Source organism: Panthera pardus, unplaced genomic scaffold (assembly GCF_024362965.1).
Source record: "Panthera pardus isolate Hobbes unplaced genomic scaffold, ASM2436296v1 HiC_scaffold_25, whole genome shotgun sequence".
Taxonomy (NCBI): domain Eukaryota; kingdom Metazoa; phylum Chordata; class Mammalia; order Carnivora; family Felidae; genus Panthera; species Panthera pardus.
This window is the reverse complement of record NW_026526821.1, coordinates 1,882,783-1,908,498: the sequence shown is the minus strand read 5'-3', so window position 1 is coordinate 1,908,498 and position 25,716 is coordinate 1,882,783. Positions and strand designations below refer to the sequence as shown.

The 25,716-nt window shown below is 58.4% G+C and overlaps 1 protein-coding gene across 6 annotated transcripts in view; it reads left to right on the top strand.

Moving 5' to 3' along the window:
* SS18L1 (SS18L1 subunit of BAF chromatin remodeling complex) overlaps nucleotides 1-24,987 on the top strand; it is a 31,072-nt gene extending 6,085 nt beyond the window's left edge. For 2 of the 6 annotated variants that reach the window (XM_053890078.1, XM_053890080.1), the window contains 9 exons: nucleotides 4,633-4,709; nucleotides 5,412-5,496; nucleotides 6,820-6,964; nucleotides 7,466-7,663; nucleotides 8,818-8,982; nucleotides 9,315-9,419; nucleotides 10,355-10,444; nucleotides 18,434-18,553; nucleotides 21,447-24,987. In XM_053890078.1, the coding sequence (XP_053746053.1) occupies nucleotides 4,633-4,709; nucleotides 5,412-5,496; nucleotides 6,820-6,964; nucleotides 7,466-7,663; nucleotides 8,818-8,982; nucleotides 9,315-9,419; nucleotides 10,355-10,444; nucleotides 18,434-18,553; nucleotides 21,447-21,661 (1,200 nt within the window). In that variant the 3' untranslated portion in view covers nucleotides 21,662-24,987. Of the gene's footprint in view, nucleotides 1-3,930; nucleotides 4,318-4,632; nucleotides 4,710-5,214; nucleotides 5,309-5,411; nucleotides 5,497-6,819; nucleotides 6,965-7,465; nucleotides 7,664-8,817; nucleotides 8,983-9,314; nucleotides 9,420-10,354; nucleotides 10,445-12,709; nucleotides 14,358-18,433; nucleotides 18,554-21,446 lie in introns of those variants that run through there. The other 4 variants (XM_053890083.1, XM_053890079.1, XM_053890082.1 and 1 more) reach the window with 4 other exon arrangements.
* Nucleotides 24,988-25,716: the final 729 nt, after the last annotated feature.

The following is a 25,716-nucleotide window of genomic DNA, read 5'->3' as shown; positions in this document are numbered from 1 at the left end:
TCCCTCCTCAGAAAGTCTCCGGATCTGGTCATCCCTCTTCAGCCTCACTCGGGATCCGGTCGCCCCGCCTCAGGAAGTCTCCCCTCAGGATCCGATCATCTCTCCTCAGAAAGTCTCACTCGGGATAAGGTCGTCCCTCCTCAGGAAGTCTTCGGATCTGGTCGTCCCTCCTCGGGAAGCCTCACTCGGGATCCGGTCACCCCTCCTTAGGAAGCCTCACTTGGGAATCTGGTCGTCCCTCCTCAGAAAGTCTCCGGATCTGGTCATCCCTCTTCAGCCTCACTCGGGATCCGGTCGCCCCGCCTCAGGAAGTCTTCCCTCAGGATCCGATCATCTCTCCTCAGAAAGTCTCACTCGGGATCTGGTCGTCCCTCCTCAGGAAGTCTCCCCTCAGGATCTGATCATCTCTCCTCAGAAAGAAAGTCTCACTCGGGATCCGGTCGTCCCTCCTCAGGAAGTCTCCCCTCAGGATCCGATCATCTCTCCTCAGAAAGTCTCACTCGGGATCCGGTCGTCCCTCCTCAGGAAGTCTTCGGATCTGGTCGTCCCTCCTCGGGAAGCCTCACTCGGGATCCGGTCACCCCTCCTTAGGAAGCCTCACTTGGGAATCTGGTCGTCCCTCCTCAGAAAGTCTCCGGATCTGGTCATCCCTCTTCAGCCTCACTCGGGATCCGGTCGCCCCGCCTCAGGAAGTCTTCCCTCAGGATCCGATCATCTCTCCTCAGAAAGTCTCACTCAGGATCCGGTCGTCCCTCCTCAGGAAGTCTCCCCTCAGGATCCGATCATCTCTCCTCAGAAAGTCTCACTCAGGATCCGGTCGTCCCTCCTCAGGAAGTCTTCCCTCAGGATCCGATCATCTCTCCTCAGAAAGTCTCACTCGGGATCCGGTCGTCCCTCCTCAGGAAGTCTCCCCTCAGGATCCGATCATCTCTCCTCAGAAAGTCTCACTCGGGATCCGGTCGTCCCTCCTCAGGAAGTCTCCCCTCAGGATCCGATCATCTCTCCTCAGAAAGTCTCACTCGGGATCCGGTCGTCCCTCCTCAGGAAGTCTCCCCTCAGGATCCGATCATCTCTCCTCAGAAAGTCTCACTCGGGATCCGGTCGTCCCTCCTCAGGAAGTCTCCCCTCAGGATCCGATCATCTCTCCTCAGAAAGTCTCACTCGGGATCCGGTCGTCCCTCCTCAGGAAGTCTCCCCTCAGGATCCGATCATCTCTCCTCAGAAAGTCTCACTCGGGATCCGGTCGTCCCTCCTCAGGAAGTCTCCCCTCAGGATCCGATCATCTCTCCTCAGAAAGTCTCACTCGGGATAAGATCGTCCCTCCTCAGGAAGTCTCCCCTCAGGATCTGATCATCTCTCCTCAGAAAGTCTCACTCGGGATCCGGTCGTCCTTCCTCAGGAAGTCTTCGGATCTGGTCGTCCCTCCTCGGGAAGCCTCACTCGGGATCCGGTCACCCCTCCTTAGGAAGCCTCACTTGGGAATCTGGTCGTCCCTCCTCAGAAAGTCTCCGGATCTGGTCATCCCTCTTCAGCCTCACTCGGGATCCGGTCGCCCGGCCTCAGGAAGCCTCACTCGGGATCAGGTAGTTGTTCTCCACTGTCCACCAACTTCTGGCCTGTGTGGAGAAACTCAATGCCGTAGTTTTTCAGTTCGTTCATTTTTAGGATCTCTGTGTTGTCCTTGATGTTTTTGGCAAGTTGGCCCCTTGGAGAACCTTCTGATATGGAAATTCACATCCTTCAATTCTGAGAAAATACTTCGAACAAATTTTTAGATGATTTTTCTCCCTGTGTGTTCTTTCTGGAAGTCCTTGAAGAATTGTTTCTTGCCAGTCAGATCATTTTTCTAATTTTGTCATCTTTTCTGTTTTCTACCTTGGTGTTTTTAATCCTCTTTCTAGGAGTTTTTCTCAACTTTATGTTCCAACCTTGTGTTAATTGTTTTTTGCTCTGGTCAATACAGAAATATTCCAGAGCTCGTTTTGCTTTGTTTAATGGCATCTTTTATTAACGAGTACAGTCTTTTGGGGCACGTGGGTGGCTCAGTCGGTTGAGCATCCGACTTCGGCTCAGGTCGTGATTTTGCGGTCTGTGAGGTTGAGCCCCACGTCGGATTCTGTGCTGACAGCTCAGAGCCTGGAGCCTGCTTCAGATTCTGTCTCCCTCTCTCTGCCCCTCCCCTGCTCGTGCTTTGTCTCTGTCTTTCAAAAATAAACAAACGTAAAAAAATATTTTAACGAATACGTTTTTTTTGTCTTTTGGGGATATGAGTAACAGTTGCGCTTTTCTCTCCTTTTGTTTTTCCAAGCTTCCTTTTTGCATGGTGTTCGTCTCCCCCAGGTTCGGCGTCTGCAGCTGGCCTCGGCTTGTCTAGATTGTCTAGATCGTCCAGATCTTTCTAGGTGGCAGGCTTCCCGGGAGTACTCTTGCTCAGGGCCAGGGCCCGGGGCGGGTTGGTCTGTGGTGACACTGGGGGGTGCGCCCTGCCTCCGGTGCCCTGGTGCTACCCCTCTGCCTCGCCCCCCTTCTCCGCCTCCCAGCCTACCGGTGAGCAGTGGGGAAGGTCCTGGGGCTTCCGCCTTCCTGCTCTCTGGGCTCCCGGTGTGGCTGTGTCGCATCCGGCACCCCAGGATCTGCCCTCCGGTTCTAGAACTCTGGCACTGCTGTCTCAGCTCTGCTCTGTTCACGTCCCGTGCTCACCGGGTCGTCCGGGTTTAGAGGTCAGGGGCCTCCAGTCCGCCATCTGCCACCCACTCTGGCCTGGCCTTTTTTCCCAAGTGTTCGTAACTTAACTGAGATGGTGCTCCATTTCGTGTCCTTTTCCTCGATCCCCTTCCGGTACGTTTCCTCGTGCGCAGGAAAACTGCGAACTGTTCGCGATGGCTGCTTACGCTACGGTCTGCTGAAGTGTTGCTGGCCTTGACTCTTTAGCTTCTGTCCCTTTTGGAACGTTAAGGACGATGTGGTGGGGCACCTGGGCGGCTCAGTCGGCTAAGCCTCCGACTCTTGGTTTCGGCTCAGGTCACGATCTCCCGGTTCGTCAGCTCAAGTCCCACATCGGGTTCTGCGTCGGGCTCTGCGCTGTCAGCACGTAGCCTTCTTGGGGTGTTCTCTCCGTCACTGCCTGTCTCAAAAGAAGTAAATATAAAAAAAAGGACGAGGCTAAAACGGACCTCCTGATAGCACTTCAGCTCTGTGGCGTGTGTCCTTGGGAGAGAATCCCTGCCCGGCAGTTTCAGGCAGGAAGCTGAAGCCGTAGAGGGGTGGCTCGCAGAGGGAGAGGAAGGTCATTCTAGTCGTTTACCTTAATCAACCTGGACGCCGAGTCCCGATTGCCCTCAGGGTGGGCCCAGCCGCCGCCACCTGTCCTCAGCAAGCCCCCCGGCGGCTCCTGGGCCCGCAGTGCCTGCCTCCACTGCCCCCACGTGGGAGAAAACGGCGGAGTGTAGACAGGACAGAGCTGTAAACTAAGGCCGAGCAGGAGAGACCGACCCCGAGGTCGCAGAGGCTGGGGGACGGTTGCCTGCAGGGCCGCGGGGCAGACTCGGCCTTGTGGCGTGGCCCAGTCAAGCCCTTTGTGCCGCCTTGGCCTCCCCTCCGTGGACGGGCTCGGGCCCCGAGCTCTGGAGGAGGACTCCGTGGTCAGAGTGCAGGGAGGAGCCCACGTTGCACAGGGAGGAAGGGTGAGCTGCCTTCTGGGCGGTGGCGAGCAGGGGGCGCCTCCTCTGGCTCAGGGGCCTGTGGTGCTGAGCCCTCCCAGAAGAGCCCGCACCTTGGTGACCGGTAGTCGTTGAGGACAAAAGTCACAGAGCTTTCTTTCGGCCCGAGTTTCCGAGTAAAGACCTTTCCGTGGAAAGCAGCGTTGGCCTTGGGCGCGGTCCTGCCCCTCCTTCCAGAGGGTGCTCGCGGCACGGGTGGTGAATAAGCCGGGATCTTCTCTTCACAGCTGGCTGGAGGAGGGCTCACCTTGGTGGGCACCGCCCCGTGCACATTGCCCTGCCCTGCCCTCCCCTCCCCAGCGGCTCCGGCTCACCCCTCCCTGCTCCCACTAGGCCCTCCTCCCCCTTGTGCTTCCTTCCATCGCCTCCTCCCGGGTCTCCCCAGACCCTGCCGGGCGCTGCCCCCGACGTGGCCGTCCTGAAAAGCTGGCTCTGGTAGGCCTTTGTGGTGCCCCGCAGGGCTGCGAGCTGCCTCGCCCGGGCGGGACTGCCTGCCTGGCCTCTCCAGACAGAGACCCGGCGGCCCAGCATCCCTAACGTAGACTCTGGGCCCGCCCTAGCTGGACAGATGCGCTGTGGTCACGGGCCCTAGAAAATGGTGAGCTGGCGGCTGTGGGTCTTCATCTGCCGGGTGAGAGGTCCTGGGACCCGCCCCTGGGTTTGGTGGGCGGGGGGGCGCGGGGTTGACCCTGGCACATGGAGGGCCACATGCTTAGCACAGGGACGTGGAGAGTGTTCGGTTCTGCCGAGCGGCGCGATGAGCAAGAGTGGCAGTTCTGCGTGTAGAACGCCTGCACGCGGGTGACGGTTACTGTCACGCACCTAACGGAGCGACTCCGGCTCCGCCCCGTGACCCTCCAGCCGGGCGCCGGAGACGCATCTGTGTCCCTGTTCACATCCGCTTCCCCTTCAGATGCTGGACGAGAACCACCACCTGATCCAGTGTATCCTGGACTACCAGAGCAAGGGCAAGACGGCCGAGTGCACCCAGTAAGTGGCCGTCGGGCTGCGGAGGTCACCCTCAGAGGACGGCCTCGTCCCCCCACCCCAGGGCGCTCCCCGAGGAGGGGGAGACGATGTGGAGGGAAATGAAGTGTGGGCGGAGGGGGCTGCTGGGGGGACACACCAGGGGACGATGAGCGCCCCTGGGCGGGACCTCGCGAGACCCCTGGGGCTGGACGCGGCGTAGGTGCAGGAGCTGGCTGTCAGAGCCACCCGGAGGCCCGGCGTGTGTGAGCGGCCGCCACGCGCCTGGGGGCTTTCCTGGGTTGAACCGGGCTTCCCCACGTCCTCCCGGCCTGTTTGGGGGGGCCGCTTCCAGGGGGCAGAGAGATCAAGTCCGCCGCGTGTCACGGTCAGATGGAGGAGGGCTTGTCCTCTGGCGTCCGCTCAGGTGTCTCCCTCGGTCTTCTGCCTCCTCCCACCGCCCTGAACGGACCTGGTGGCGCGTGCCCTCGGGCCACCGCCTCGGGGCCTTTCAGCATGTTTTCGTCAGACAGGATCCCGCTCACGACTCAGGCCGGGTCCTGTTCCCTGCCCGGCCCTGTGCTAGAGCACAGAGCGCTGTGTTGCCTGCCCCGTCCCCGAAGGTCAGTGTCCCCCTGGGGCCCGGCTGCGAGGCTGTCCCGGGTGGACTTCGCTTCTTCCGACTGGCCCGCGGGCGCTGCCTCACCGTGTGCCCCTCCCCTGCAGGTACCAGCAGATCCTGCACCGGAACCTGGTCTACCTGGCCACGATCGCGGATTCTAACCAGAACATGCAGTCCCTGCTGCCCGCCGTGAGTGCCCGCGGGGGGCAGGGGGGGACAGTGGGCCACCCTCGCCCAGTGCAGTTGCCCGGTGCGATCCGGGGAGCAGCCGTCGGAGCGTGTTACGTGCCAAGGAACAGACAGGAGCCCGCAAAGGGGGCAGGAGGCCAGTCGGCCCGAGTCGGAAGTGGACTGGTCAGAATCATGACATCAGTTTCTGTAGCAAAGGGAGGAGACCCCGAGGAAGCAAACCTAGAAACGGTGGGCGGCAGGTCTCCGCGGGGAACAGGAGGTGGTGCGGGGGATTCTCGCTCTTTATCGCGAGCCCTTCTGAGCGAGTCTGAAGATGCTGCCCGGGAATAAACGGCGCTCCGATTCGGCAACAGGACTGTGAGATGCCACCGGTGCAGTGAAGTTTTAAGTGTCAACATACTTTGTTTTCTGCTTAACTTTTTAAAATCCGTTTTCCCCAAATCAAATAATTGCTGCCAAGGCAAGGTCCAGCAGTGGCCGCCTCCCGCAGGTGGACCGGAAGGCAGAGCCGCGAGAAGGACCGGCCCGTGTAGACCGTGGTGGGCAGGGACGTTCTGGGACACACGCGATGCCCCCTGGTGCCCTGGAAAGTGATGTCATAGGTGCCAGGGTGTCTTGCCGACGAAATTGTTAAACGGACATTGATTGGCCTATGAAATCGGGATTCCTCGCTCTGGAGACAGCAGTGGATCCTGCGGGGAACTTCATTTTCTTGGCCAGGTGTAGACAGCATCTGCCTCCGAACCTTCGGAGCTGCTGTTTGGTCTGGATCCGGGAGGTGAGGGTGCAGGGGTCCCTCGTGCGTCCCGTCGCCTTCTACATCCTGATCACGGTTGGGCTTGCTGCAGGGCAGGGCACACGCACGGGAGGAGCAATGAGAGGGCCAGGGCTAGGGCACAGGGCAGTCTGTGCCAAGGCCCCGGGGCATGGGGTGGTGTGGATGAGGGACACAGCGAATCCTGGCCAGCTGAGGCCAGGGTGCAGGGGCAGGGGCAGTGCGGTGGACCGGGGAGGTGGTCCCTTGCATCCCCAGTGAGGAGGGCCCATCTTTGAACCTCCGGTATGTGCTGGTTAGCTTGGTACTCGCTTAAGGTCTGAACGCTCACAAGAATGCTCGGTGTACCGTCTCCTGGCCTGAGGCGTTTGGGCCTCGTAGTCCGCAGTCAGCGATCACGTGTGTGAGCGGCATTTGGTCACAGACATCTGCCAGGTGGCCGTGAGCCGTCGAGGTGGCTCTCTCGAACCGCCGAGTCCCCGGAGGGCTTCGGGTGCTTCGTCTCTGGGTTAACCAGCCTCCCGTTACTTTCTTGTCGCCTGCAGCCGCCCACCCAGAACATGAACCTGGGCCCCGGAGCGCTGTCCCAGAGCGGCTCCAGCCAGGGCCTGCACTCCCAGGGCAGCCTCAGTGATGCCATCGGCACGGGCCTGCCCCCGTCCTCCCTCATGCAGGGCCAGATCGGCAACGGTGAGTACCCGGAGCACCGGCGACAGGGTCACCGCCTCGGGCTCCCCGGAGCCTGGCTGTCTCGGCAGAGCACCCCGTGCCCTGCAGAGCTGAGCGTGGGGCGTCCCTCCTCCCAGAGGCCCCGGCTGCGGGGGCGCTGCTGTGCCCGGGCGCACGTGCGCAGGGGTAACGTGCAAAGGGGATAAAGCGCTTCAGGTCCCCTGCTCTGCTTTGACTTCACATCCACGCGTGGGGTTCCTGGTGGGTTTTTTAAACAAGAGCAAAAAGGTTATCTTCGGATCAAGAGCTAGATCTCTAGCCACCGGGAACCGTCCCTGTCACAGCGAACGTGCGATTCCCGCGCTCGGTTCGTTTCCTTCATCGGTGGCGCTGCCGACCACGGGCTGGCCTCCCTCCGCGCGATCGCTCGAAGGAAACGTGGGGTGTCTAGCGGCAGGGCCAGGCCCGCCATCGGACGCGGTCTCTGGTGGGTCTAAGGCCCCCTCCCTGTGCTCCTGGCAGGTCCGAACCACGTGTCCATGCAGCAGACGGCGCAGAGCACGCTGCCCACCACCTCCATGAGTATGTCGGGCAGCAGCCACGGCACGGGGCCCGGCTACAGCCACTCGGGACCCGCCTCGCAGAGCGTGCCCCTGCAGGGCCAGGGCGCCATCGGCAACTACGTGTCCCGGGCCAACATCAACATGCAGTCCAACCCAGGTACCGCCCTGCTCGGCCCTGGGACGCCCTGCCGGCCCCCGTGACCCTTCGAAATATGTGCAGACCGTGCACGCGGTCCTGTGGGGCTTCTGAAGGGGTGGGGGCCGTGGGAACAGACCCCGTGAGGTCTGGCTCTGTGGAGAGGGGGTTTCCACCAGTCCCCGCGGGAGCGTCAGGCGAGGCCGTGCCGAGGGGCGGTCCGGGCCCTATCTGAGGACGGGACCAGGCTCACGCGGGGTCGGGAGCGGTGTGGCCAGAGTGCAGAAGTGGGCAGCGTGCAGGGCCACGGACGCTGGGCCAAGGGAGCCCCGTGGGCTGGGAGCGGGGTGCCGAGCACTGGGAAACGTCGGGTCCCCATCGAGCCGTCCCAGAGTGTCAGACCCTGAATTTCAGAGGCTTGGTACGGACAGGGAGATCATGAGCTCTCTCCCTAGTTTACTTTTACGTCTTGTAATGTCTGGCTTTTTTGGGAGGGAGAGAGCATGAGCAGGGGGAGGGGCGGGGGTGGGGGAGCAGAGCCCGACGCAGGGCTCAAATTCACAAACCGTGAGATCACGACCTGAGCCGGTCAGATGCTCAACCAACTGAGCCATCCGGGCACCTTTTTTTTTTTTTTTTTTTTTTCTGAGAGAGAGAATGAGCAAGCAGGGGAGGGGCAGAGAAAGAGAAACCTAAGCAGGCTCCACGCTGTCAGCGCAGAGCCCAACACGGGGCTCGGACCTACAAACGGTGAGATCATGATCGGAGCCAAAATCAACACTTAACTGAGCCACCCAGGTGCCCCAAGATGAGGATATTCTAGACATATCGAGCCAAGATATATTACTAAAATAGATCTCACCTGTTTGTTTTACTGTCGTGGCATGGCTCACTTCCCGTCCTCCTGGGCAGTGCTGCTCTAGCGGGCTCTGAGCAGGGGCGGCACGACTGGACAGGCCAGAGGGCACAGGCCTGAGCATCCGGGGGCACGGGCGTGGCTCCTTCGCAACCAGCCTGGGGGACGAGGGATGACAGGACAGGACTCGTGTTTCTCTGTGCGTGGAGGTGGCCCGGGAGCTGGAGTCAGACAGGGATGCGGCCGGGGTCTGGGGTGAGGGTGAGGACGCCCTCCTGGGGAGCTTCTTGGGGTTATTCGGGTCTGTCGTGTCGCCCAGTGTCCATGATGCACCAGCAGGCGGCCTCGTCCCACTACAACTCGGCGCAGGGCGGGAGCCAGCACTACCAGGGCCAGTCGTCCATCGCCATGATGGGCCAGAGCGGGCAGGGGAGCAGCATGATGGGGCAGCGGCCCCTGGCGCCCTACCGGCCCTCCCAGCAAGGTAATGCCCGCACCGCGTCTTTCCGCCTGGGAAGCTGGGGGGCGTGAGGCTTTAGTTCTTTAGTATTGAGCAAGGATCGTGGATGGTCCGGAGCCTCGTGGGGCTAACGAAATATGGAAGGATAAGGGCCGGTGCCACTCCTGGAGGCGGACAGGCTCGAGGGGCTGTAGGGGGTTAAGTCAGGCGCAGGGTCCACAGCAGGTGCCGGGCCGGTCAGGTTTGTAAGTGTGGTCCCGGGGACTGGGGGCTGGATGCGGGGGGTCCCGACCAGGCCGTCGAGGAGGCTGTCACGTCACGGGAGAACCGTTGCTGAGTTACCGTCCTGCCCCCAGGCTCGTCCCAGCAGTACCTGGGCCAGGAGGAGTACTACGGAGGCGAGCAGTACGGACACGGCCAGGCCGCCTCGGAGCCCATGAGCCAGCAGTACTACCCTGACGGTGAGGCCCGCGCCCGCCCCAGCACCGGCCGTGGGGTGGCTGCCCACCGCCGTGCTCCGGTCGCCCCCAGTGCAGACCCATTGCTCCCGGCCTCTGCCGGCAGGGCACCCGGAGTCCCCCTCGCCCTTGTGCCTTTGGGAACGGGGGTGAGGGCACGTCTGGTCTCTGCTGAGAGAAGCTTCCAGTTCAGGCCACAGCCACTCACCTACTTGAGGCTCCTCTCTCCCTTCCCAAACGGCAGCAGCGGGTTGAGGCTGAGATGTGCCGTCCCCTGAGTCAGGGCACGTAACTGTTTTGGAAGGTGGACACGGGAGCCCTTATGAAATGCCTTCCGAAGGTGGCGGTTTGTATCTGCTGCTCAGTTTCTGCGGATTCTTTTCCCTTGGTGCCGCCTTTCGGTCACATTTTAAACAGTCTCAGGATCTGTGGAGGTGGTGTGGAAAGCGGTCACCTAGGATCGGTGGGATTTGGAGGGGGAAGGACCCCGCAAAGGACACGTGCTCCTGCACGGAGCACGCGTCGGGTGGGCGGTGGGGAGGCGGCCGAGGCCAGGGCAGGGCGAGCTGTGTCGCCGCCACGTGATGGTGACAAGGCCTCCTGAGGGCTCACGGTGCCCGGGATGAGGGGCCGCCGGGCCTTGTCACGTGTCGGGCACTGAGTACACGGTCTCCTCTCTGTAAACTGTGACGGACGGACTCCTCACGCTCACCCCCAAGCAGGGTGGCTGCCTGCGTCTCAAGGGAACGGAGGCCAGGAGGTGGCGGGAAGCTGCTTCACAGACTTAACCTGCGGGAAAAAGACGGATCGGGCCTGACTCCGGGCACTCCTGACCCCACGTGTTGCCCGTTCAGTTCACGACTGAACCCCGAGCCCAGGCGGCCTGGACCCCCCCCCTCCCCCCCCACTGACTGTGGTCCATGTGGGTTTTCCCGCAGGACACGGAGACTACGCCTACCAGCAGTCGTACACGGAGCAGAGCTACGACCGGTCCTTCGAGGAGTCCACGCAGCACTACTACGAGGGCGGTAAGCCGCGCGGGGCCCACGCTTCAGTCAGACACGCGCTGTGCTGGGTGGCGCCGCACTCCGTGAGGCCAAGGGTCCCCGCGGCCGCTGCAGGCGCTGCGCTCATGACGCGGGCGGGGTGGTTGGAGCGGCCGCTCTGGAGTTGTGGGGGCACAGACCCTCCCATCTGTGCAGGGGGAGCTCAGACGGGCTCCCTTAAGAGTTCCCGACTCGGTGGGGGGTCCGGGCGCCCCGTGTCCCTCCCGAGCCAGGCAGGCGATGCACCTGGGGTGCGTGGCTTCCTTGGGTTTGGCCTGGGCGTTTCTTGAAACACCTGCTGGCCAGATCAAGTGCAGCTTGGGCCGGGAGCTGTCCGCAGAGGTGGGGTGAGGCGGTGACGTTCTAGAAGCAGACTGACAACACAGAGCCAAGTAGCGGCACGCACCCATTTTCCTGCTGTGAATAATCTCACTCACACTGACTTCCAGCCACCAACGTGATGTCACCAAACACAACTAGGAAGAAATGTGCACGTTAACCTCTCAGATGGGGCCCCTATAGAGTGAAGGTACCTCGCTGCCCTTGCGAGACCCCAGGAGAAGAGAAAACCGTGAGGCCACAGGGCACTGGGACATCGGCCCGTTTATAGCCTAGGCTTCCCGGTCAGGACATCAGAAGGGGAGACAGCGTGAGGTTTCGTAGCAGGGCCCCTGGGGAAGGAAACACAGATAGAACCATGAAACAGGCAGTTTGCAAACCAGGTGTTTACGGTGGCTTTTTAAAAGAATTAAGCTAGAAACACAACAATATTTACCGCCTGAACCATTTCTGAGCGTAGTTCAGTGACGTTCAGCACATTTACATTGGGCGGCCGTCCCGACCGTCCGTCCCCGAACTTGTTCGTTTTCCGGACTGATTTTCTGCCCCCGTCAGACACTGGTTCCCATCTCCTGCCCCCAGCCCCCGGCGCCCGCTTTCTGTCTCTGTGTGTGACTGCGTCCATCATGCAGGATCATACAGCACTTGTCCTTCTGTGACTGGCTCACTTCGGTCAGCATAATGTCCTCAGGGTTCATACGTGTGTTAGCAGCTATCGGAGCGTCCTTCCTTTTAAAGACGGAATCGTTTTCTAGTGTGGGCACAGCATGTTGTTCGTCCATTCCACGGTCGATGTTTTAAAATTTTTTTACATCTATTTTTGAGAGAGAGGGGGAGAGAAAGACACCACACGAGTGGGGGAGGGGCGGAGAGTGAGGGAGACACAGAATCCCAAGCGGGCTCCAGGCTCTGAGCTGTCAGCCCAGAGCCCGACGCGGGACTCGAACCCACCGACGGTGAGATCGTGACCGGGGCCGAAATCAGCCACTTAACCGACTGACCCCCCAGACGCCCCGATCGACGGACACTTTTGAGTTGTCTCTGTCTCTCAGCTGTCGTGAATAACGCTGCTGTGAACGTCAGCGTGCAGATGTCTCTTCGAGTCCCTGCTTTCGTTTCCTTTGCATTTATACCCAGAAGTAGAATTAGGGGGGGTCTGGTAATTCTGTGTTTAATTTTTTGAAGAACTGCATTCTGTCTTCTGTGGCGCGGTCTTGTTTCTTAGTTACGGCGGTAGGAGATTGTAGGACATGTGGAGAATACGGGAGAATCGCCCAGTTAGAAGGACTTCCCCGCAGCGATTCCCCCTGTCCCCACGTTTGGGTGTTGCTTGCGAACACGGCTCAGACCCAGCCTTCTTGTCCTGGCGAGTCTGGCTCCCCAGGCCCCGTGATGGCCCGTGCCTGTGCAGTCACGCAGCCAGGCAGGTCCTCACCCCTTCCCCGGCAGGTGCCCCACCTGTTCCCAAAGCAGGTGCCGTGACCTGGCCATCACCCCTGGCTGGATCTGAAACCTGATGATGGGTGTAGAACAAGAGAACAAAACATCCCAACCACCTTGAAGTAAAATTATTTATGGACAACTTCATGTTCCCCGTTGTTTTTACGAACCAGTCAAGTGATTGAGTGTTGGCCGTTGATGGGGAAAGGGTGACGCTTTTTTTTAAAAAAATTTGTTTTAATGTTTGTTTATTTTTGGGAGAGAGAGAGAATGGGGGAGGGGCCGAGAGAGGGGGGAGACAGGATCCAAAGCAGGCTCTGCGCTGACAGCAGCGGACCTGACGCAGGGCTCGAACTCACCAACCTGAGCCGAGAGCAACTCACCAACCTGAGCCGCACGCTTAGCTGGCTGAGCCACGCAGGGCGCCTGCGGGCAACACCTTTATCCTGCCTCCTCACCACGACTCAGGTGGTTCCTGTGTCGCGCTTGGTCGTGCCTTCCGTTACGACCACAGGAAACTCGCCACCCGAGACCACCGAGGCGTTCCCCTCGTCCACATGGTCGCCCCAAGCGCTGTTCTGCAGCGGAAGCTCAGCTGCTTCTCTTCGCTTCCAGTTGAAGGCGGGTGTGAGTGAGCGTTCTCGGGGCGCACCACACGCCCCTCACCTTGGACGTTTCCAAGACGCACGCTGGCCCAGCGACAGCTCTGCGGACTCCTGACCGTGGCAGCCGGCCCGTGTCACTGGCACGGGTATGGGAGGGTGGAGGGATCGCGGGCTGACGGGGGAACAGATGGGCCCACGCCGGGCAGTCGCGCCCACACAGCCTCGCCGGGAGGCACTTGGACAGGGTGCTGGAGGGGGAGCTCCTCGCAGCGGGAGACCCGCCGAGAGGCCGCGGCCAGAGGCCACACTGCAGACGGGGGTCCCGGGGAGAGGGTTCCTGTGCCCAGCAGCACGGCTCCGGGCCAGGGGCCGACAGCTGTGGAGCACTGACCTGCCTCCAGGCAGCAGCTGCTGGTGACACTTCCCAGGGTACACCAGCTGGTGGGGTCTACACGGCTAAAACTCTGCGTGTTTGCGCCATTATAGAAACAACTCGACGCGTAAAAAGTCGAGTCTGGCGCACTCAGGTGTCTGCGCCGCTGGGTCTCCGCCTGCCGGGAAGAGGTGAGCTCTCGGGGCCACCTGGGGCTCATCCCTGCACGCGCTCCGACGCCAGCACTGGGGCCTGTCCGCAGAGGCCGCAGCCGTGGGCCCTCCGTCCGCCTCCCGGGACGCCGGCGCTCAGCCCTCTCCACTGGGGGGGCCCTCTGCTCACCGCCAGCTGTGCGGCGTCCCGGTGAGAGTGCTCAGGAAAGAACCTTCCGGCAGAAACGACTGCTCCAAAGACAAGTTCAGGACGTGCCGCTCAGCCTTTGGAACTTCGAAGCGCACATTTTTATACCCTTACGTTTGGCTCACGCGTTCTCGCCTCCCATAACCCGCGGGACGTTTGCTAAAACGGTCACTTTTTTTAAGGCAGGTGTGGCAGACGGAATGGTTTCCTCCTGAATCTGGAAGCGTTTTGTTCCGTCTCGTTAACTGGACCTCGACCCGGCACTACCCGCACTTGTGTCACAGGGCCCAGGTCACCCCACGGTGGGTGGCAGTGCCGGGTGTGGTGTGAGAGGCAGGCAGTGTTCTGCTCTGAGGAGACTGGATGTGTGTGAGTGGCCCGTGGCCCCGTGCAGGCGGAGGGCACCGAGTGGAAGCAAGGAGGGGGTAGGTTGAAGCCAAAATAAAGAGTCTTCCAGTCATTACGTTATTCCACAGTGTGATGGGGAGCCTTGTGGGGCGCGGCGGCTGGTCCTGGGGTTCACAGGAGGTGGCATGGGACAGGAGCCCCGGGTGGTCCCGTAGAATGAGAGGGCGCTAACATGCAGAGGGCTGGTTCCGGGCCAAGCGGGATGAGGGGATGTGGGACCCGCCAAGCCAGGTGGACACAGCGCCATCAGGGCCCCCGCCGAGCAGTCCACGGAAGCCTCGAAGTCCTGCTGCACCCTGTCACTGAGATCTGCACTGGCGGAGAGCAGACAGAGCCGGGGTCTGTGGCCCTGTGACCGGTCCATGTGTCTGTTAAACAGTGTCTGTTAAAGGAAGCAAAGCCTCTGTGGCTGCCGTGGTGGAAAATCCGGGTGGTGCCGGGTGCTCAGGCCAGGTGCCGAGGACCAGGGTGTCTGGGGTGCCGCCTTCTGCGGGACACGGTACGTGTTTGCACATGCACACACACCCCACGGACGAACTCTGGGAAGACGGTCAGGACACCGATAGAAGTGGCTGCGAGGGGACCGGGTGGGGACCGGGCAGGCTGCGGGTGGCCTTTTTCCCTGAACCTCTTGAAGGCGGGCTGGCTTCGTGTTCACATTTGTGGATCTCGCGAACGTATCTGCCTGTGCGGAAGGTAAATTTACAAATATTAAACGTTACTATCTCCGAAAATCAAAGCAGCCCGACCCTGTGGCCGTCCAGACCCATCGCACCCCTGGTCCCATGGTCATGGCGCTGTTATCCTGGGTGTCCTCAGGGTCTTGCCCCGAGGAGACCCGGAGTGTGGCCCATGCGTGTCCCCGAGGCACACCCTTGCTCCCTGGTTCTTGTTGTTGTTGTTTTTAATGTTTATTTATTTTTGAGACAGCATGAATAGGGGAGGGTCAGAGAGAGGGAGACACAGAATCGGAAGCAGGCTCCGGGCTCCGAGCTGTCAGCACAGAGCCTGACGTGGGGCTCGAACTCAGGGACTGCGAGATCGTGACCTGAGCCGAGGTCGGACGCTTAACCGACTGAGCCACCCAGGCGCCCCTGCTCCGTAGTTTTTATAGACTGCGTCACTGAGCTGATGGGTCACTGGTTCCTGGTGGTGGTTTTGTGTCCATGACGCTCAGCCAGGCCCCTTTCCTACTGGGCTTGACTCCGGTGGAGGGAAGGTTTTCCGGGCGTGGGAGGGCGGATGTGTGCTTCCCAGAGGCGTCCCTGCTAACGTTTGTGGCGCACCTACTGGGTGCCAGGCCGCAGCCAGATAGCCTGTGAGTGAGCTCCTCCGTTACCATCCGGTAAGAAGGGGCTGTGAGGCTGAGGTACGCAGACTGAGCAAAAACTTCAAGCCCTGAGGAGGACCCGCCGTGTCTCAGATGTGCTTCCAGGGTGAGCGAGGCGAGGTGTGGAGCCCGCCACGTCCCGCCCCACGTCCTGCCCTGCATCTGCCCCGTGGCTGCCCACCCGTGGCTGTCCAGCCTGCCGGCCTCAGGGAAGGAGCTGTCAGAGCAGATGCGGTGGGTTTGCAGGGCCCCTGTAGGGGGGACTCGCCCTGGGGTTGGAGCACACTGCTTTGGTGGCTGCTGTTGACGTCCCCGCGGACAGTTTTACGCCCTCACGGGGTGAATTGGCTCTCGGTAAAGTTGCTGCTTAGAAAAATACGCCACCAGGATCTGGTTTTTATTTATTTATTTATTTATTTTATTTATTTATTTTTTTTAAATTTTTTTTTTCAACGTTTTTAATTTATTTTTGGGACAGAGAGAGACAGAGCATGAACGGGGGAGGGGCAGAGAGAGAGGGAGACACAGAATCGGAAACAGGCTCCAGGCTCCGAGCCATCAGCCCAGAGCCTGACGCGGGGCTCGAACTCACGGACCGCGAGATCGTGACCTGGCTGAAGTCGGACGCTTAACCGACTGCGCCACCCAGGCGCCCCAGGATCTGGTTTTTAAATACTTGTATTTTACGGCTCCTAGAAAAGGAAAACTTACTTTTAATTGGGAAAATAAAGTAGAAAAAAAGATTTGACAAATACGGGTTTTCATAATCTGGCCTCTGTTTTCTTCTTTCTGGGACGTGTTTTGCTTATAAAGAAAAGAACAGGCAACTACAGTAGTCCCTCCCTCCCCCCACCCACAGTCTCCCTGCCGTCTCGGTGACGGGGCCCCTCGAGGGAAGCAGAGGATCCCCTCCCTGACGCTCGGTCTGTTTCATCGTTACCGTTAATCTCCCATTGTGCCGAGTTCATAAACTGCACTTGGGGTGTGTGTCGAGGAAAACGCTTGGGGTGTGTAGAGCTTGGCGCCCCCACGCCTTCGGGCTTCCATGGGGGTCTTGGAGTGGGGTCCCCACGGGTAGGTGGGGGCTGCCACATCCTCTCCGGGCCAGCCATTCGTCTGCTGGCAGGTGTCGCTGGCGAGTGAGGACCGGGGTCTCCTGAGCCCCCGCTGCAGACTCAGGACCGAACGCACTACGAAGGCTGCACGCTCTGCGTGGTTTTGAAGAGCGAAGCCCTAACTCAAAAGAACACGACAGAACCACGCTTATGCTGGTCTTTTTATAAAAGCGTTTGGAGACCCGTGAATGGAATTTCGTCTCCAGCCTGAATCTAAACGGGCAGCTCTGGAGACCCTGCGGTGGGAAGGCTCTAGGAAGATTTCCATCTAACTCTCGGCCCACGTCCGGCGAGGCGCTCACTGGGACCCTCACTTTTCTCACTGCAAGCTTCCTTCTGAAACGAGGCTTTTAGCGTGGACACTGCCTGGTGAGATCTTGAAAATGAGATTTAAGGCATTTTCTCTGAAAAACAGAAAAAGTGGATCTGAAATAGTGGTTGGACTTTACCAACGTGAAGATAAAAACATACAGGCCGGCTCGGTCGGGGGAGCGTGCAGCTCATGATCTCGGGGCGGTGACTTCGAGCCCCACATCGGGCGTAGATTACTTAAATAAATAAACGTTTAAAAATATATAGGTATATTGGGGTACCTGGGTGGCTCAGTCAGTTAAGCATCCGACTTTGGCTCAGGTCATGATCTCGCGGTCCGTGAGTTCGAGCCCCGCGTCGGGCTCTGTGCTGACAGCTCAGAGCCTGGATCCTGTTTCAGATTCTGTGTCTCCCTCTCTCTCTGACCCTCCCCCATTCATGCTCTCTCTCTGTCTCAAGAATAAATAAAAAAACGTTAAAAAAATATACATATATATAGGTATATATTTGCCTTAAAAAAGATTCTCTGTGGCACTGATTTCCTAACGTCAAAGGAAAAACCCGACGTGGGTCTGAGCCAGCACCGCGGACTCTGCCTGCACGTGCGCCTCCACGCTGAAGGTGTCCCGAAACATCAGGGCTCCTTCCGAGCCGCGTGGAGACACAGCCTTAGAGCTGCCGCTCACCTCAGCGTCTCCCATCAGCCGCAGGACCGGCCGTCTCCGGATCTCCCTTCTCTGCGCCCCGTGTGTGAAATGGGGGTGTGGTGGTGTCCCCCTCCCAGTGTCACGGGAAGCACGCGGGGTAGTCCGTGTAGCCTGCTTGGGACCCACTCTGGCCCGCGGCCCCCGTCCCACTCTTACTGCTGAGAAGAGACAGCAAGGGGGGGGACGTGTGTAGAACATTCCGAAGGCTCACTGACCGGTACTGATTCTCCGCCCAAGACCGTTAGAGTTTCCCCGCTGCCTCCCCCACTGGCCGCCGTGTGGCTGCGTCGGCAGCGGTGCTTTCAGTTGCCTGTGCGAGTCCTCGCGCTTTGTCCTTCCCACGACCGGCACCACAGCCGAGCGGCTGCCGGGATGGACTGTCCCGACTCGCCGCCTCTGGCTGTCGTGGTGGCCCAGGGCCGCCGTGACCAGGTGCTGCCGAAACGGGCCAGGGGTCCGAGAGCCGACGCGGGGTGTGTCCCCGGCCTCGGTCCCCGCTTGCGGTGGCTCCGGCCGTCCCGGGTGTCCTTGCTTGTAGGCATGTCACTCCACGGTGCTGTCAGCACGTGGCTCTCCCTGCGTCTGTGTCCACACTCCCTCTTACGACAGCACCCGTCCTTGGATTAGGGCTCGTTCTAGTCCAGCCAGCCTGCCCCTCACTGATCACATCTGCAGAGACCCTAATTCCAGATAAGACCACGTGCACAGGTGTGTGGGTAAGGACTCCAGCGTACCTTTCGGGGGGACGCGGTTCAACCCAAAACACTTGCATTAACCTTTGCTTTCGGTTCACTTTCGTTTTGGGTGTTGATTCGTAATCTTCTAAAACAAGAAGAGAAAATGTCGTAAAAGATTTGTGGGAAAGAGAAGATCCCGAGGTAGTCGAGGTGGCCCAGGGTTTTCCGAGGCGTCCACGTCCTGAGTGGCGGGAAGGGCTGCCTTTGTCCCTGGGAATGAACCGCGTGTCTCCTTCCCCCCACAGGGAACTCGCAGTACAGCCAGCAGCAGGCGGGGTACCAGCAGGGTGCAGCCCAGCAGCAGGCCGGGTACCAGCAGCAGTACCCCAACCAGCAGAGCTATCCCGGGCAGCAGCCGGGCTACGGTAAGGGGGTCGGGGGGAGGGCACGCCTTCCCACCCGGGCCCCACACGCGGTAACGCTGCGGTTCGTTCGGTGACACTTAGTACGCTCGTTCGGGAATAGTTTTATCTATGTTTTGATGTTTTATTTATTTCTGAGAGAGAGAGCGCAAGCAGGGGAGGGGCAGAGAACGAGGGGAACGTGGGATCCAAAGCAGGCTCCACGCTGTCAGCAGAGAGCCCAATGTGGGGCTCGGACCCGTGATCCGTGAGATCACGACCTGAGCCGAAGGCTGACGCTCAACCGGCTGAGCCTCCCAGGCGCCCCCATTTTGGAATAGTTTTAGATTTCCAGCGAAGCTGTGTGGCTAGCGCACAGAGTTCCTCTGTTGTTCACCTCGTCCGAGCACAGCGTGATCGTCACGACTAAGAAACTCCGCTGGCGCGTTGCTGTGGACGGAACTCCCGGCTTATCCAGATCTCACGGGGTTTCCCCCAGTATCCTATTCTGTCCCGGGACCCCTCTGGGGTCCCACAGGACATTGAGTCTCACGGCTCCTTAGGCTCCCCTGGGCTGGGACAGAGTCTCAGAAATCCCGGTCTTTCCGGACCTTGACAGTTGTGAGGGAGACTGGACGGGCGCTTTGTTGGACAGCGTTGGTCGGCTTTGTCTGAGCTTTTTCTCAGGATGTCCGCGGGCTGTGGGATTTGGAAAGCTCGCAGGGGCGAAAGACCCTTCTCATCCCACATCAACGTGATGTGCCTCGTGATGTGCCAAGCGTATGGTCGCTTGGTTAGAGGCATCCACCCGGTGCCCCCGCCATCGAGCTGTCCCATCTTCCTCTCCTTCCCCCAATCATTGGAAGCGAGCCCCTGAGTCCAGCCCATACTCAAGGGGGGGATTGTCTACCGTAGACTGTTTGGAGTTCCTCTATAAGGCGCACTCCACTTTTAATCATTTATTAGTATGTGTCTGTGGATATTCGTTTTATACGCTGGGTTGTATTCCAGTACTTCTCTGTTTTGTTCAGCATGTCCAGTTTGCCTCGTGGGAGCTCTTCCAGTCCCTTTGACACGTCCCCGTCCTTTTGTTTCTGAGCATTTCCTTATTCTCTGGGACCGTGATGCTCTCCCTGCACTAGCCCTAGACGTAGCCAGGTCTCACGGGAGCTCTGGTTCCCTGACGAGAGAACGTTGTTAGGGACTGAGAGCCAGGGGCACGTGGGCATCTTCTGGGCCTCTCCACGTGTGGGTCAGTCCGGCAGCAGCTCCTGGAGGGGCTCGCCCGTTCGTCAGCTTTTGCTCGCCCCACGAGCGTTCCCCAGACGGCGAAGGGGCCCGGGTGGGGCGCTCTGCCTTGGAGCCCACCGGCAAGCATTGGTCTCCAGGCCCGTCGGACAGAAATGTGGGCTTTTTGAGCTGCAGCAGCCACAAAGGGGAGACACCCCGTCCACTGAAGGTCAGCGGAGTCTCCCCGAGGTCAGGCCGTCCGGCACAGCAGAGCGTCCTGCCGGGAGCATAGCCCGCCCATCTGCCCAGCCCTCTATGGGCCTCGGCCCCTGAGGCAGGTACGCCTGAAACAGGGCAGGCCTGGCCTCTTGCCTGCGGGTCATGTCTGCCAAGAGCCCGAGGCCGCACGACGCTCTCCCAGGGTCCCCGCCTGCTCCCGAGGCGCATCTGGGCCACCCTCCCCAGAGCCCAGGTGCTGCTGTCACAGGAGGACCGCTGCCTGACGTGGCCACCACATGATGGCCCGGCGAACCGTCAGTATTTAAAATACACTGCGAGGGGCACCTGGGTGGCTGCGTTGGTCGGGCGTCCGACTTCGGCTCAGGTCGTGATCTCGCAGTTCGTGAGTTCGAGCCCCGTGTCGGGCTCTGTGCTGACAGCTCGGAGCCTGGAGCCTGCTTCACATCCTGTGTCTCCTTGTCTCTCTGACCCTCCCCTGCTCACGCTCTGTCTCTCTCAAAAATAAACATTTAAATAAGTAAATACATACAATGAGATAAAATACAGTGAAAGCCGGCCTTGCCACCTGAATGAGTGGGTGATTATCTCAAGAGTGAGTCTGTGAGTCTTTATAAAACCTCCATCTGTCTGTTCCGAAATGTCTTCGTTTACTGTAGTCAGGAGCCCCCACTCGCTCATCCAGCCAGAGCTGGGCCCCGTCCCTTCCATAAACCGTGTGCCTCCCTGAGGGAACCCGTCCAGGCCGCGGGACTCGGCCTTCACTGCACCTCAGGATCACCTGCCAGGCGGAGCCCTTGCGTGAGGTATCTTCCTGAGCTCACAGGTGACCGTGGCACACGGTGAGGAAGGTAAGCCCCAGTTCAAGATTTTTGTTCAACCTTTTATAGCCATAACAAAAATTATTTGGCCTTAAAATCTATTTTTTTGTTAAGGGTTTATCTTTGAGAGAGAGAGCACACGCGAGTGGGGAGAGGGGCAGAGACAGAAGATCCAAAGCGGGCTCCCTGCTGAAAGCACAGAGCCTGACTCAGGGTTCAAACTCACGAACTGAGAGATCATGACCTGAGCCGAAGTTGGCGCTTAACGTACTGAACCACCCAGGTGCCCCCTTGGCCTTTATCGGTTCTTTCCAAAGCTTTTGCCTTAGTTTCCACGGGAACGCCTACCTCCTTCCTCTCGCACGGGAGTCTTCAACAGCTGCTGTGGTGCTTAATTCGTGGGTTTGTGGCGACCACCCTGGCGGACACGCTGCTGCCGGGAAGCCGGTGCGGGTGCGCCGGGGAGCGGCCCGCTAGCCCCGGCGGGGGTGCCGCACAGGAGCCGACGGCAGCCTTGCTCGAGCACTCGGCTGAGCTTCCACCGCTGGGTCCAGCGGTGCGGCAGACACTTCCGGAGGGCTGGGGAGGGTGTTGGGTCGTTCTCATGGCTCTGGTGTGTGTCCTCACAGGGCCTGCCCAGGGAGCCGCCTCGCAGTACTCCGGGTACCAGCAAGGACAAGGCCAGCAGTACGGAAGCTACAGGGCATCTCAGACGGGCCCGTCCGCCCAGCAGCAGCGGCCTTATGGCTACGAGCAGGCAAGATTTGGGGATGCCTTCAGACGCGCAGATCCGTCGTGTCTGTGGAAACGTGACAAAGGTTTCTCTTATGGTCGTGAGGAATAAGGAGAGGAAGGAATTGGCTGCCAGGGTCTCTTCCAGAATGTGAATTCTCTGATCCGCTAAGGCTTTTGCGAATTACTGTACGCATAGCATACCCTCACTCGGTCAGACACGGCTGGCCGAGTGGCTCTGCGTCAGGGTCCCAGCCCAAGTTTGGAGCCAGCCCTGCTGCTGACCAGTCCCCTGTGGGAGCTTGGCCCCTTGGGGGGGTCTTACTGGGGGCAGCTGGTAAGGGTGAGCCTCGCTGACCCTCTGATCTAAATCATTGGCCGCAGGCTTGGATGGACGGCCTTCAGAAAGCCAGGATCGTGTTGCCCGCCCGAGATCTAGACAGAGAGCTGTTTGCTTGCCTGCTTCCCATCCCTGTTTCCGTCCCTAGTCCTGGGTGTGGGCTGCGGGGCGCGGGGTGGGAGGTCTGTCTCAACTACGGAAGTGTAACACGTGTCTCGGTCTCTTACAGGGCCAGTATGGAAATTACCAGCAGTAAGGGACAAGCGTTCTTGGTAGAGCCTTGTGGTGGCATGTCCCCTGGGGATGGTCGGGCCGGTGGCAGTTCTGGTGAACTCTGACCTCTTGACTGCCCCTCCGCCCCACGCAGTGTCTGCATGTGAAGCGTGCACATTTCATCTGGGTACGATGCCAAGGGTGCACCGCTGGCGAGAGACGGCGCTTCGATGGTGTGACATATTCGGTGCTGTGTATAGTATTGTACGTCCATACGACGGGGAGGTTGTCTCTTTTGTCCCTCTCCCCCTTGATGTTTCTAGCTAGCTTTAGGGGTCCTGTTGTCACCAGAGTATTCTGTGCCCAGCGATGGGACACATCTATCAGATGCCATAGTCCACGTGTTCACATAAGCAGGCCTCAGGTCTGCTCCTCCTCACGCAGTTGTCGTAATGTGAGTTGTAAACTTGTCTTTCACTGGCCACACCGCAGCTGGACACGCGCGCACAGCCCCTGGGTGGCAGCCTCTCCCTGTGCCTCGATGGCGGGGGAGGGCATCTTCTGTGTTTTGGGTCAGTTTCTGGTACACGGCGAAAAGTGTAAACATGCTTCGTTTGGGGAGGCTGCGAATAGTCCTTTCCAGGCTCGTGTGCTCCCTGTGTCTCTCGCCAATTGTGTTTATCCAAAATGTTTTATGTTTTTGTATAAAGAATAAAGAGGGATCAACGAGTATATTCCAGATAAACGTACGATTAGCCTGACCCAGGGAAGGAAAGAGGGTAGTTCTTTAAAATGACCGGCCTTGGCCCTTATTTATCTGACGGTCAGTTCTGGGATTTGGATATTTGATATTGCCCTATTCTGAATTGAGAATTTAAAATATTTATACCAAAATTTCCAAACAGTTGGCAAGTATTTTCTTTTCTATTCTTTTCTTCCAGGACCTGCTTCTCCAGGTCTCTAAGCAAGTGTTCCTTTTCTTTTAGAGATATCTGAAATTCACACCTTATTTTCAGAAAGAACCCCACAAATTTGACTGTGTTCTTCCCAAGGAAAAGGATTTATATAGGGGAATTTGAGTAAATTTTACATTCCTAGAACATCAAATCCCATTTAAGTTCTCAAGCATTATAGACAGCTCACTTGGAAAAGCATAGTAAAAGGAAACCTTCTGTTTCACTAATTAGTAATACAAACATTCTGTCAGCTTTTACCTGGATAATAGTATCCACGTGAATACTTTAAAACCATATTTGGATAAATGCTGACATACTTCCAAGAACAACCAAGAAAATCCAAAAAAATATCCAATTCTTTCCATACCAGGCCTACTGAAGATGGTGTTTTTAAATTGATAAGTTTCGCATTTTAAAAGTCGACAACAGTCCTTCATCCGGAGGTGTTGAATGGCTTACAGTTTACAAGGCATTTTATGCTGTTTTTGTTTTGTTTTCTTTTGTTTCGTTGCTTGAATGAATCGTGACAGTCCACACTGGGAAACATGGAGGCAATTACTGCTCCCGTTTTACGGATGAAGAACTGAGGTGCAGATTAAAGATTGCCCCAGATGAGTACCAGTCCTGTTCTAGCATATTTTCCCCTCTTCTGTGGGGACAGAATCACACGTACATTGGGATAGGAGTGTCTCTTTTATAGGCATATGGGTTTTAAAAACTCTTAACGCTGGTAAGGGCTTAAAGATACGTACTCTATGAAATTACTGAAAGAGAGTTCTTAGTTGCTAAATGACACAGACATTAGTAATTTCATTTAGGGAGGTGTCTCCCTCGATTTTGTCCTGTTCTTTCCTGACGGTTTTCATAGAACTAATTTGCAAACTCAGTCGGGAACTAAAATTTCCCACTGAAAACGTGACACATTTTAGAGAACTGTGAAAGTGGTTCCGTTTTTATTCCTTGCCAATCTGCGAATATGCCTTTTATGTGTGTGTGTTTTTTTAAGTGCCGTGTTAATACTTTTTGAAAGGAAAGGACACTTACACTTATCCCAGAACTTCAATCTGAAATGTCTTACATTAAGAATTTCTTGAATGTTGTGTATATATTTTAAAAAGCACTTTGTGAAATAGTTTGTACATTTATTTCCTAATTTATACATGATTTGGGGTATTAATATATTTAATGATTAATCACGGAACGTTTATTTAATGTCTCGTCCGCTTTTATGTGCTGTTGTGGGGAAGAGGTGGTGCCAGCAGTTCTGTTTTTATTAAACGTATTACATCTTCTCTTCTGTAACATGTTTGCAAAGCTTAGGCTAAAGTGAGTTGTTCAGTTGTTCGTGCAGTGTGGTCGATGGTGCTTTGTTTTTTATGACTCCTTCCACAGAAGGCCAGTGACGATGCAAAGGACGCTTGGAACGTGACGCTCATTCTTCCTCCCAATTGTCCCCGAGCCACAGCAGGTCTCGGACCCGAGAGACGCCCGCAGCGTCCAGAAGTGCACGTGGACACGGCGGCACGCAGAACCTCACCCCCGTCAGAGTTTGCCTTGCAGCCACTGGCTGGTGGGGACCTGGGCTGCCGGAAGGTTCCGGGGGCGGGGGGCGGGGCAGCCTCAGGACCGCTGGGCTGCGAGGGCCCAAGCCTCGGGGCCGCCGGTGTTTGCGGGAACAGGTGGTCTGAGTGCGGGCGTCTGTTCAGAGCTGCACAGGAGGAAGATGCTTCTGTTCCCCTTTCGATTTGTTGCGCTGTTACTTCATTTCTAGTAACGGAACAGGTCAAATTCGTCTTATTTGTGAGCACGGTACATTTTCTGAAAAACATCCTATCAGTTCAGTTTTTTCCAGTCGGGAGTTCGGCGCGTATAAATTGCTTATGATTTGGTGTAATGTATGAATAAACTGGTTCTTCAAAACCACCCTAACAGGGCGGTTTCTCTCTGTGTTCGGACCCAGTGGACCAGCACCTGGTTGTGGGGGAGGGGCAGTGGGTAACTGCCGGGGGAGGCGGGTGTCTGTCTGACGGGGGAAACAGGCGTCTGACCCGGCTAGCTGGTGTCTGATGAGGGAGGCAAGTGTCTGTCCGGCAGGAGCGGCCCATGGCCGTTGGGGGCGGCAGGTGTCTGACAGGGGCGGCGGGTGTCTGACGGGGGAGGCTGGTGTCAGGTGGGGGAGGTGGATCTCTGATGCAGACTGCTGACGTCAGTTGGACGGGGCGATGGTGTCTGATGGGCAGCCAGTGTCTGAAGAGGGAGGCAGGCAGATGTCTGACCCGGGAAGCCAGTGCCTGATCGAGGCAGCGGGTGTCTGGTGGGGGAGGCAGGTCTCTGATGCAGACAGCCATCAGTTGGACGGGGTGGCAGTGTCTGATGGGGGCAGCCAGTGTCTGAAGAGGGAGGCGGATGTCTGACCGGGGAAGCCGGTGCCTGACGGGGGAGGCCGGTGTCTGACAGGACTGCCAGGTGTCACCGGGGGCGGGGCGTGGCTGTCGGGGGAGGCAGATGTCTGACGGGGGAGGCAGGGGTCTAACAGGAGCGGCCCGTGGCTGTCGGGGGAGGCAGGTGTCTGACGGGGGAGACGGGTCTCTGATGGGGGTGGCCGGCGTCTGAAGGCGGAGGCAGATGTCTGCATGACGGGGAAGACAGATGTCTGTC